This window comes from Harpia harpyja, chromosome 1 (assembly GCF_026419915.1).
Source record: "Harpia harpyja isolate bHarHar1 chromosome 1, bHarHar1 primary haplotype, whole genome shotgun sequence".
Classification (NCBI taxonomy): domain Eukaryota; kingdom Metazoa; phylum Chordata; class Aves; order Accipitriformes; family Accipitridae; genus Harpia; species Harpia harpyja.
Window position 1 is genome coordinate 97,696,233 of NC_068940.1, and position 12,304 is coordinate 97,708,536.

At 41.6% G+C, this 12,304-nt stretch overlaps 1 protein-coding gene across 4 annotated transcripts in view; it reads left to right on the forward strand.

The window, feature by feature from the left end:
- DIP2C (disco interacting protein 2 homolog C) overlaps nt 1–12,304 on the forward strand; it is a 337,865-nt gene that overhangs the window by 313,876 nt on the left and 11,685 nt on the right. For all 4 annotated transcript variants that reach the window (XM_052806472.1, XM_052806481.1, XM_052806490.1 and 1 more), the window contains one exon: nt 9,943–10,000. In XM_052806472.1, the coding sequence (XP_052662432.1) occupies nt 9,943–10,000 (58 nt within the window). The remainder of the gene's footprint in view (nt 1–9,942; nt 10,001–12,304) is intronic.

Genomic DNA, 12,304 nt, shown 5'->3' on the forward strand with positions numbered 1-12,304 from the left:
GTTTCTGATCTAAGGGAAACAAATCTCCTAGAAAGAAAAGTTAATTCGGGCTGATAACCATCATATCAACACTTCCAATTCTGACTTAGAGAAGTCCCGGTCTCTCTAGAGTAGAGGAAAGGTTCTGTCTTGCTGTTCCTGCCTGCGTCAGGGGACGAACCAAGAGACTTGTTCAACCTCTGTGCACTGGATAGTAAGTGATGAGGCATAAAGCTGACGACCTGGGAAACTGAAGAGGAGTAAATACCGTCTAAGGGATTGAACTGTTTACGTATGAGGATCCAGAGTTACGACAAAATTTGTAAATGTACCTATTTTAAGAGCTTTGAAAAATGCTTCATGTTTCCAGGCATAAAGCAACTTCTGTTGCAGGGCAGGAGAAGGGGTCAAACATCCAATAACTTTCAGATGGGAAGTCACCCCCTCTTGTCCCAGTCTGTCTGAGCTGTGAGACTAAACTAGGGGGATGGGAGCCCTACAAAGCTATTTCTGTGCTTTCTAAGGCAAGATTACTAGCTCTTGAAGTATTTCCTCCCTTGAAACAAGTCTGTTTCTTCCTTGATAAAGTCATCTTCAAGGGATCAGAATATTATGATTTTAGTGGAACAGGACAATAAGAGTTGGCTTTAAATGTGGTTTTTGAAAGAGGATGTGGTTTAGCATACTTTAACTACAAATCAAGAAATTCCAGTTACATTTCCCTGGAGGGCTTAGGGGAAAGAGAATAGTGTCACGTGTACCAAGTAAGACGAAGACAAAGGGAAAACAAAAAGCCGTAGCTTTCCTGGAAAGTAGGTGTACTGCAGTTGTACATTTGTGTAGTTGTTTGCAAGTGCCATTTGCGTGTCATTTTTCAAACATAAGTGAAAGAACTAGATGGAAAGTGGTTCCATTTTTGTTTGTTTTTACAAACCAGTTTTGAATTTCCCAATAATATTCCAGCTTATTAAAATACGCCAACTTTTTTATTCCTGAAGAATGTCTGATGCTGTTAAAAAAAAGGGATCTCCCATTTCAGAGTATACTGAGCTTCTTTGGTGTTACAGGTCCTTCTCTTTCAGTCATGCTACTTACAGAAGCTGGTAATTGGTAAAGCAAGCTGACTGCTCACATTTCTGAGGAAGATTTGTTAAAAAGTCTTTATTTTTTTTCCCTACAAGCCATACTTCTTTCTTTCTCTTTCCCAGAGTTTGCCTTGAGTCTAACCATACAGTTACAGGGATGTCTTTAAAAAAAGCAATTTTCATTCTTCCATTTTCTTTACAAATAAAATCTATTATGTATTTGGTTTGTACAGGTAATGTATTCTGAAGCGTAATTTGCTTTCTTTCCCTCATTATGGTATATACTACTAATGTAGCACTAAACAGTGATGATTTCAAAATGCCAAGAGTGATCAACAGAGTACATTTACTGTTTCAGTAGTGGAGGAAAAAGCACTGCTTTCCCATACTGCTACCTTAGAATGCATTTCACAATAGAGACATCTGCTTTGGAAGGAAAAATACTTAATGAATACATGTAAAATTTGGAGCGAGCCTTTGTAGCTTCTGCAGACCAAGCCATGGACTGTGGTATGCTATGAGATGGAGCTTCCTAAGTGCTTTCCACCCCTCTTTCCTTTCCCCTCTTCTCTTGCCAGCCTTTGCGGGCCTTTACTGTCCCACACACTGACAGTTTTTTGCAACAGATAATTCAGCAGAGGGTGCTGTGCTGGTGGTCACTCCTGGGAAATGGGCTCTGTCACCTTTGGGACCCACTCCAGCTTTGCTAGCCTCAGGCACTCGTTTGGCTCCTGTCATCAGTGGAGTCTCTGGCTGTAGGAATACTGAATGGTTAGTGTTGGGAAGGAGAGCTCTGAAAAACAGTAAAAGCATCCTTTATTTATATAAGGATCTGTCACTAACTTGGTTAGAAATGTAATATCTTCTTAAATGGCTCTCTTCAATACCTCTTAATATGTTGCTTCAAGCCTCACATATCCTTGATACTGCCATATAGTAGAAGTGTCTGTTTGCAGATGAGCTTACTTATGTGAAGAGTCTTGTGAAGCTGAGCCAGGGTTCCCAATAAGCCTGTGAAAAGGACAGTCCCTTTTTGGTGCCTTCAGGTGTATAAGGCACTGCTGCTTGTTGGCAGCGCTGACCTTTTCTTCAGAGTGGTAATCTGCAGTTTTAATTAAACTGAAAAAATAGCTCCGTGTGTTGAAGATTTCTATGCACAGGAAATGTCCCTGGTGGTTGTTAAGGAGAGGGAACTTTCTGCAAGTTCTTCCCCAAAAATTCGGGGTGAATCAGCTGGTGGTGTGAATTTTGAAGGTTGTAGCAAGATAAGGGTACAGGTGAAAGAGAATGACTTGATTTCAGAAATTCCACCTTTGGTTACATTGTGTGAACGTAGAATATGAATATTGCATTGGGGAAGCTAAAATTATTTCTATTGTTTGTTAACAACAAATAAGCTAATTCGATTAGATGAGGATGTTTTCAGATCCCCAGCTTCTTATAATGAAAGTTTTCCCTATGGGTGGAGTCTCTTTTTCTCAATTAGAACTGGGAAGATAAAGTGTTATGAAATAGAAAAAGCTTATTGCCTTAAACAGAATCATCAGAATACAATTGTGATTATGAAAAGTGCTGTAAAAACAATTAGTGATAAACACTGTGTCCTAGGAGGTTTGTAATCTAAATAAAAAGATAATAGCTGATAGCAGCATTATGCCTGTTTTTGCAAATATGAACCTGAAGCACAGAGAAGGGTGATGGTGTGCCTGATGGCTCACTGCAGGTGTGAGGTAGGGCCAGGAGGGAAACCAAATTCTCCAGAGTCCTGGTCCACTGCATTCACTTGAAATAGTTGTGTGTTGTGCTTTACACGATGTGCAAAGTTAATTTAAAGAAATTTAATGTAGTTCACGTATAATGAAAACTGAACATTTTAAAGTACTCCAAGGTTGAAAACAGACATAAACATAGCTTAGTTTTTTTACATATTCCCGTAGTCTTATGTCTTAAAATTCCTATTACTTTTTTAATCTCTGAAGCTTTGAATATTCCCTTCCTGAACCAGAGTTCTGCCTCATTGTGATCCCTTTGCAACTTTCTGAACTGTGTTAGATCCTTGTGTAACCTTTTCCGCTTATTTGTTCAGCCATCTGACGGATTAGAAGCTGTTTGCTTTTGACCTCAGGGAATTTGGGACATGAAGTGTAATTTAGGTTTATAGTGAAGAAAAGTCTTTACCTTAAAGGAAGTGATTTAATGCTAATTCTTTAACTGAACTTGTTGATTATTGAATTAACAGGATTAAAATATGTCCTAGACATATAGAAGATTTAATGGTTGTTAATTTTGTTGGCTAAAGTTTGCCTCAATCCAACACTCCCTTTTTCAGTCTCAGTTGTATTTATCCATTATCTGAATTTGTCATGTGATGGCAGGAAAACTGCTCTGAGGAAACCAGGATGATGCAGGGAAACTCTTCTTCATTATCTAGATTTTTCCTTCAGCCTAAGTATTCAGCTATGCCATTTTCCTCCTTTTCTGATCTGGCTATTTGAACTGGGTATGTCATTCTGGAAGGCAGAGCTTATGTTCTTTGATCCATATTTCCATTTTTGGTAGAACGAGCTCACTGACTTGTAAATTCTGGAATAGTTTATGTAGAAATATTTTACTGTTTGATTAAAGAGAAGTTGCGCTGACTGTCTTGAGTGTGAAAGATGCCTGACCCCAGTCCAGGATCCCACTGTTACATACAGTTGCCCATCTTTCCTCTAACTAAAGAAAATCACAACAGGCTGCCTCAGCCCTTTCCCACCATCAGTCTTACCCAGGCACCATCTCAACATTAGACAGCAATATATATCTGAAAGGTGTTGATGATGGCAGTAGTTCATGGCAATAGTTCCCAGCCATTTGAGTCAGAACTGGGTAATCACTGTGTTGTGGATATAGCTACATGAAAGCATATGTGCTCTCTGGCATTAAATGCCTTACAATTAGATTTTGGCTAAAATTTCTAATGGATTAGGTGGTTGTCTTTTTTCACCAGAAAAGACCGTTGTGTTGAAAACAGAAGAGTCAGATTTGACGGATCTTTTTTAGCTTAAGGAAAAAGTTAGAATTCTCAAAGTGGTCAAAACACCCTACTTTAACTGTTGAATTTTTGCTCATGACAGTGGTTAAAGCATTTTCAGTTTGGAGAGTACATTTCAAAACAAAACAAAAAACCTGAAACACTAAACATAAATAACCTCTTTTTCTGACCTGGAACTTTTTTTTTTTTTCAGATTCTGTTTACAGCTTCTTTCCATATTTGACTTTTTTGTTCCAGTGTAATACACAAAAATTTTCAAAACATCAGTTTCTTGCAGGGTAAGAAAATACCCACTTTTTCCCCACAAGCTCAACTTCTAATGTAAGATGACAATCAGCAGGAAAACTTAAGAAATAGGGCTGGAATGAAACCAAAGAGACCATTGGCTGTTTCTTTCTGCCACGGAAAGGCTATGCGCAAGGAGGGGACTTACATACAGTGTATTTTCAATATATATTAGGTTATATGTGCATCGCATCCTATCTGGTTTCCTCCATTGCATCCTATCTGGTGTCCTCTAGGTTTTGTTGCTGAAGGTTTTCAAAAGTGGCAGCATCCCAAAACTGCTACTGAAAGAAATTAGTGTGCAAAATAGCTAGTATTAAAGAAAGCAAAAAGCTGGACTTCTAAGCTGGCATGGCTGCGAAGTGACATGGTGTGAGAACAGGCTGCTCAAGACAGGAGGAAGGGTCAGTAGGATAGACAGGGAAGTAAGAGCTTGAGATGATGGAAGGTGCAGTGCTTCAGTGCCCAAGTCTGGCTAACAGCAGAAGATTCTGGCACACTGGCAAAGAGGAGGAGGGCAGTTACCATGGCTCAGCTTGTGGGAATGCCTATAAAGGAAAGAAAAAAGTTCAAGATGTGGAGTTTGGCCAAGTGTTAGGGTAAAAGGCAAACTCTTTAGCTGAGTTATTTTTAAAAAGAAAGGGGACGGTGGGAAAAACTCCTTTGAATTGGACGTGGAGAGCTAGTTAGAAATAACAAGAGGAAGCTAAGAACAGTTTGTGCCAAGCATTGCAGAGTAAAAAGGTTCCTGACTATGAAATACATTCAGCTAAGAAATAAACTCTGAAGGGAAGTGGAAGAAGCCCCATCATTTGAAATACTGTAACAGGAGTAGACAAAGCACTCGAAAGTGCACTGCAGGGAACAGTCTTTTTTTGGCAAGGAGCAAGACTTGGATGACCTCATAGCTTCTTTCCATCTCTATTAGAATCACAGAATCCAAAGTCTTTCTCAGAGCAACAGGACAGCCAGCTTTGAAGGTTTGCCCAGTTTTGGCATTGTAACATTGGTTAGTACCACTCTGCATGCTCCAGCCCCTGCAGATTCCCAAAGCAATAGTTAATAGCTCTGCTGACAAACTCCCTGATTAGTGCGAAATACTAGCAAGCTGCGGAATATATTGTGGAGAGTTTTCATCACCAAACAGAGCAGATCTAAAGAGGAGCATAAATAAAATTTGCAAGTTCACATAAGACAGTTGGGCAGAAAGACATTGTTACTGTATTTCGATATCCCCTTTGCTGCACAGTGATTACAGTGCCCAGTTAGTTTTCATTCTGAAATCAGATTTCAGTCTTACTTTTCTATAGTGTTTGATTTAAAGGAGATTAAATCTGTCCAATGTATTAAATTGTAACAAGAAAAGAAGTTTAGCACATACTGGCATTGTAGCTGCATTCCTTATTAAATCCCAGTTGCCAGACTTTGAAACACAGGCAGCTTTCTCAACTGTACAGCTCCAGTTAGAGATTTTTTAAGAAAAAAAGATTAATTCTTAGGAACCAGTGAAAAAAATCTAAAAATTATACTCTCCTATGTAAATACTACAGATTCATTGCATATCATCATTGCTTATAGCTGTGTAACAGTGCAGTGATTCTTCAGTATCTTCTGCCTCTCCCCTCCAGTGAGACATTTTGGTGGGAGAGAAACTCTGTCTCTGCCCTGCATTGGGTCACTCATTAATGTTTTCCCTCTCAGCTTGGCTGCAAACCAGCAGAAGGTGCAAAAGTAGCTTTCATGCCCAAGGGCAGCATTCTTCTCCCATCCACTTGATTTTCAGGCTCTTTGCCCAGGCTGGCTCTACTGCCATGTTCTCCTCTGCCCTTCCCAGCAAGATTTGAAGGCAGCAGAAATCAGCGGGAGGGCTCTGTACTCACTTTGTAAGAGATTGTTTTCAATCCTAACAAAGAATGGCTGAAGCACTGCAGAGAAACAGGACTTGCCCTTTCGAGACCTCTGCTGTCTGGGAGCACGTTATGATTGTGAATTTGGAGAAGTTTTACTGACATTGTCCTAAGAAGGCTGTAAGAAGCCATGGCTTTCTTTGCCACCATCACCTGGGTAATTCAAAGGCGTTGTTTTTCAAGTGTCTGATGGGCCCCGTGCTCTGCCTTTTTACCTTGCCTGCCAGACCAGCCCCAATAGTGATGCTGCTCACCCGAGAGGGAAAGCGAAGTTTTCAATCGTCTCTGCTGTCTGTGTTTGTCAGTGGAAAAATGGAAATCTCTTGGGGAAGAGTGGGAACAATTGAATTATTTTATGCTGAGGCACAGTAAAACTATTTTTAAAAATTATTGCCTAATGGCCATAATTTATTCACAGTACTAGTCCCAGTAGAGTTAATAAGACTATTACGCACTTAAAATTAAGTATGCACATAGGAGTCGGTAACATCAGAATCTAATGTTTTACTTCTATTTTTTGAAGTCTCTTTGTGGCAAAACATCTTTTATTATTTCAGAGTTGTTAGAGGTTTAACAGCATGTTCCCAAATGGATTGTGAGCTTAGCAGAAACTTTCTAAAAAGGAGTCCAAGTTTTTGAGTGCTAACAGGGCTCTTGCAGAAAACCTCCAGGAAATACTGTCTCTATGTTTAGTGTGCTGCTGTGATAACTCTGTAGGGATGTGAGGCAGAAAGCACAGAGTGGGAGAGGTTTAACAGAATTGGAAACTGAGAAATTGTGCCTTTTGGATCATCATGTGCTAAAAAATCAGACGAGGTTAAAGGAAATAGGTGGAGAAGGGAACTAGAAGAATATGCTTGTGATAATAAGAACAAGGTGGGAAGCACAGATGCTGAAAGCAAAGAGGAGATGGTGAGATTATGAATGTTGATTCATTTCCAGTAGTCACTTCATTGACTGTTGAGCTTATAGCTTTATTATATGTGATTTCTGCTAGGCCTGGAGTTCAGCAACACTTCATTGAGGCATGTCTTAATAACAGGAAGGGAGCAAAGGCCAGCAGTATCTCTGGGCAGCTGGACAGCTCTGACATACACTTTTCCTGCCCCAGAGGTTTTTTGCTACTGTTATCCAAATCGAATTCTTTGTAAGCCAATCTTAAAATTCAAATAAAGTACTTCCTGACCTTTGTTACACCCTCACTCTTAGCAGTGCTTATGACTGAGGTTTTTTAAATTGTCTTTTTTTTAAGATTTTCTCTATTTGACAAATGTTGGTAAATAATAAATGAGATAACACTGTCTGTTAAAGGAGCTACCAAGTGGCTGAAATGACAGCTAGTTCTTCTAAGAACAGTTACCTGTCTGCAAATACATATCTAAAGATTGGAGGTGTCAGTTGTTTGGGAAGAACTCAGTTAAAGGCATTTTCTATTTCTACACTAACAGGGATTTTACAGAACAAAGATATATGTAAAAAGGCAGAAATACAGGCATTATTAACAACTGTTTTCTGCAATATTTGATTTTGTTTCCATATGCACAGAGTTATTTTTAAAGCCTTTGCTGCATACTGCTAAACATCTATGATTTGGCTTGCCATTTGAACAGCAACACAAGTGTGGCTTATGTAGACATACCCTTTATAGAGTAGCATTAATTTAGCCTTGCATGTATACCTTACAGGCAAGCTCCTGTGGCCTGGGTTTCTGCTGCCCCATATCTGTGTCCCTGGTTGAACAGATGGATGTTGTAGCTTCACTGCTTTTGCTGTGAATCCAGTGCTGGCCCTACTGTTCTTCACCTGGTGGGAGGCTCAGCAGAAAACGTAGAAAACACGGGCGCATGTGCACACCTGTAACACAACAGAGGTTTAAGAGAGCAATACAGTGTAAAACAAGGACACTATAACATTAAAGGTAACACACAGAAGTGGTAATTAGTGCTGCAGGCACTGGCTGCGAGTTCTGTGGCAGTTGAACAAACGTTGGAAGGTAGTTCCTATTACGCATCTTGCAGGAGAGCACATCAGCCTGCAGCTGCCTAACCGTGCCTGCTCCAGGCAGTGCCCTTGTAGGGCGCTTTACATCCTTTTTTCCTCAAAATGACTTGGAAAAGCAGTCTGAAATTGCTGGATATTTGGATTGTATCTCTTGCTCTTAGTATGAGGAACTGTTCACACTGATGTGCAATGCCTTAGGGCTTAGCCCTGCCCTGTTCATCAAGGTTGAGAGACTTCCCAGAACTGCAGATAAAACACTATTCACTATTCCTGCCTTGACCTCGACAGTGCCAGCTTTTGTAGAAGACTTTTGGAGCAAAGAAACAGCAAAAAAAAAAAAAAAAAAAATCTTTGTCCTTCTCTTCCATCTCCTTTATGTTTAGGGGCTGAACTTGCCAAAGCTTTGTTCTTCTCCAAAGGGACCTCTAGCTGAGGTCTCTCTGTGTCTCATCCCTCCTTTCCCAAACTGAGCACTGCAGTACTCTGTCTATAAAAAGACCTCAAAACAGTCCGAAAAAGATCTATCATGACTGCTCCTAACAGACTGCAGTTTTATGATCAGTTTAACCAGATCCAGTTCTCCACCCATCTGTTCCTAGCTATGTATTCCTCCCTTCTGATGTTTCATCTTTACCTTTTACAGGGTTGGTTTTTAGGCATCTTACGTTGGTTTTTTTCTTTCTAATCACAGAGCTGAGGGGAAGAAAGAGGTAAGAACAGCTCTTTTGACAGAAGTCCAGATTTAGCTTGGTTAAGTGGATTATGAAAAATGTTCAGGAGTGGGAAGTTTAAGGTTTTCATGGGCTGTTAGAACTTTTAAGTTATCTCACTTAGGATGCAGGAATGCCTAGATGTTACCAAATTTTCTTCACCATTTACTGGCTGAGATCATCGGCTATTTTAGGACTTTAAAGTCTCTTTCATTCTAACCTGCTATTTTTCTAAGGTTAAATGAGGTATTTCCTTCCAGACCATCATACAACTGAAAGAGAGCTGCCATCTCTGTTCTGTAGTGGGAAAATAAGTTATCTAAGAAAGGAGGAGAGAAGACCAGAAAGCTACACTCAGAGAAGGGGTCTGACCTCAGCAGTAATAACATTTTTCATTAAATGATTTTTTTTTAATATTAAAATGTTTATCAACCACTGTCCATTGAAAATAATTAAAAGATTGCAAATGCAGATTTGAAGCTGAGGCCAGGTTATGAGTTACTTCAATCTGACTTTGATTTTAGTCGTGGAATGTGGTTGCTCACTCAGCTCGCATGCTTTTGTGTCTGTGCCCTGGCATTTATGATGTTCTTGTGGGAAATCAAAATTTTAGATCCCCCTTGTTGTGAATAAATTTCTGCATGGAATTCCATTTACAAAAGTCCATCAAAAATAAATAAAAGGCACCAACTACATTTGAAGAATTTAATATTTAGGAAAGCATTCACACACATCTTTTTTTCATTATTTTCCCAGCCATAAGTCTTGACTAAGATTAAATATTGGGCCCGATTATGTTCTACAGGATATAAGCTTCATCTGTTCCAAAAATAACATTAATCTCTGTGACCATTAACTATTCCTTTTAGAAATAAATGTTAAGGAAAAGCAAATAAATGCAGCCATGTATTATGCATATTATTTTTACATGTATTTTACAGAGTTCGTTTAGTAGAAAGAGGATCTCCACATAGTTTGCCACTCATGGAGTCAGGAAAAGTAAGTACTGAAAGAAGAGTTAAACATATCTTTCATGGTAAATATTTTCAGTAAATTTCCATTTCTGTTAATTTTTTGAGCGAATGTAGTGTTGAGGAAGGCTTTATCAGCTGTGCAGACTGAAGACCTTTCTTTACTGTTGAGGTTACAGCATGATCATAGATCATAGAATCATTTTGGTTGAAAAGGGCCTTTAAGATCCCCAAGTCCAGCCGTTAACCTAACACTGCCAAGTCCACCACTAAACCATGTCCCTTAGCACCACATCTACACGACGTTTAGATACCTCCAGGGACAGTGACTCCACCACTTCCCTGGGCAGCCTGTTCCAATGCTTGACAACCCTTTCGGTGAAAAACTTTTTCCTAATATCCAATCTAAACCTCCCCTGGCACAACTTGAAGCCATTTCCTCTTGTCCTATTGCTTGTTACTTGGGAGAAGAGACCGACACCCACCTCACTACAACCTCCTTTCAGGTAGTTGTAGAGAGCGATGAGGTCTCCCCTCAGCCTCTTTTTGTCCAGACTAAACAACGCCAGTTCCCTCAGCTGCTCCTCATAAGACTTGTGCTCCAGGCCCCTCACCAGCTTGGTTGCCCTTCTCTGGACACGCTCCAGCACCTCAATGTCTTTCCTGTAGCGAGGGGCCCAAAACTGAACACAGTACTCGAGGTGCGGCCTCACCGGGGCCGAGTACAGGGGAACAACCACCTCCCTGCTCCTGCTGGCCACACTATTTCTGATGCAGGCCAGGATGCCGTTGGCCTTCTTGGCCACCTGGGCACACTGCCGGCTCATATCCAGCCGGCTGTCAGCCAGCACCCCCAGGTCTTTCTCTGCCGGGCAGCTTTCCAGCCACTCTTCCCCAAGCCTGTAGTGTTGTGTGGGGTTGCTGTGACCCAAGTGCAGGACCTGGCACTTGGCCTTGTTGAACTTCATACAATTGGCCTCAGCCCACCGATCCAGCCTGTCCAGATCCCTCTGTAGAGCCTTCCTACCCTCAAGCAGATCAACCCTCCCTCCCAACTTGGTGTCATCTGCAAACTTACTGAGGGTGCACTCGATGCCCTTGTCCAGATCATTGATAAAGATATTAAACACGCTGTCCCCAATACTGAGCCCCAGGGAACACCACTTGTGACCAGCCGCCAACTGGATTTAACTCCGTTCACCACAACTCTTTGGGCCTGGCCATCCAGCCAGTTTTTTACCCAGCGAAGCATACGCCCATCCAAGGCATGAGCAGCCAGTTTCTCCAGGAGAATGCCGTGGTAAACGGTGTCAAAGGCTTTACTAAAGTCTAGGTAGACAACATCCACAGCCTTGCCCTCATCCACTAAATGGGTCACTTTGCCATGGAAGGAGATCAGGTTAGTCAAGCAGGACCTGCCTTTCATAAACCCATGCTGACTGAGCCTGATCTCCTGGTTGTCCTGTACGTGCCGTGTGATGGCACTCAGGATGATCTGCTCCATAACCTTCCCTGGCACCAAGGTCAGGCTGGCAGGCCTGTAGTTCCCTGGATCCTCCTTCTGGCCCTTCTTGCGGAGGAGCGTCACATTTGCTAACCTCCAGTCAGCTGGGACCTCCATGGTTAGCCAGGACTGCTGATAAATGATTGGAAGTGGCTTGGTGAGCACTTCTGCCAGCTCCCTCAGTACCCTTGGGTGGATCATTACGAGGACAGTAACTGATGCATTACTGCTCTTTCAGAAGCTATATCTTCCTCTTTTATGCAAAAAGCATTTCATCCTCCACATCTCACTCTTGAAACAGCCAACAAATGTGCCACTAGTAAAGGCAGTTTTGATGTAGACCCACCTCCACTGACAACTGGTCTGAGATTACCAACGTTGTACTCATAGGCTAGTGATCACCTGCAGAGCGACCGTCCCTGGTGGGCGGCATCGCTGTGGGGACAGGGTGAGGACATAGGACTGGCACACAGAGATATGGGTGCTGCTTTTAGCTCTGTCCCTGACCGCTCTGCCTGGCCACGTGCCAGTGACCGAGGTCTACTGCTAAGCGTGCTTTGCCTTTGGGAGAAAGGAGAGGTGCCATCGCTGCTGCACTGAGCCACCGAGGCAGTCCCTGCTTACTGACTGCCCCTTGATGCTGTGGATGCTCATCTAAAGCTTTCTAACCATAGCTTTGGAAACACTCATGGTCAGAGGATGCTACCTTTTCTATTTTGAGGTTTAACATCTGCCCATCTCTGTAGTGGTTGAACGTCCATTACATGAAGTTATTGGTGGGGCCTTGTTCTGGGAAGATTGCATGGTGCCTCTGGCTTTGTTTTTGTT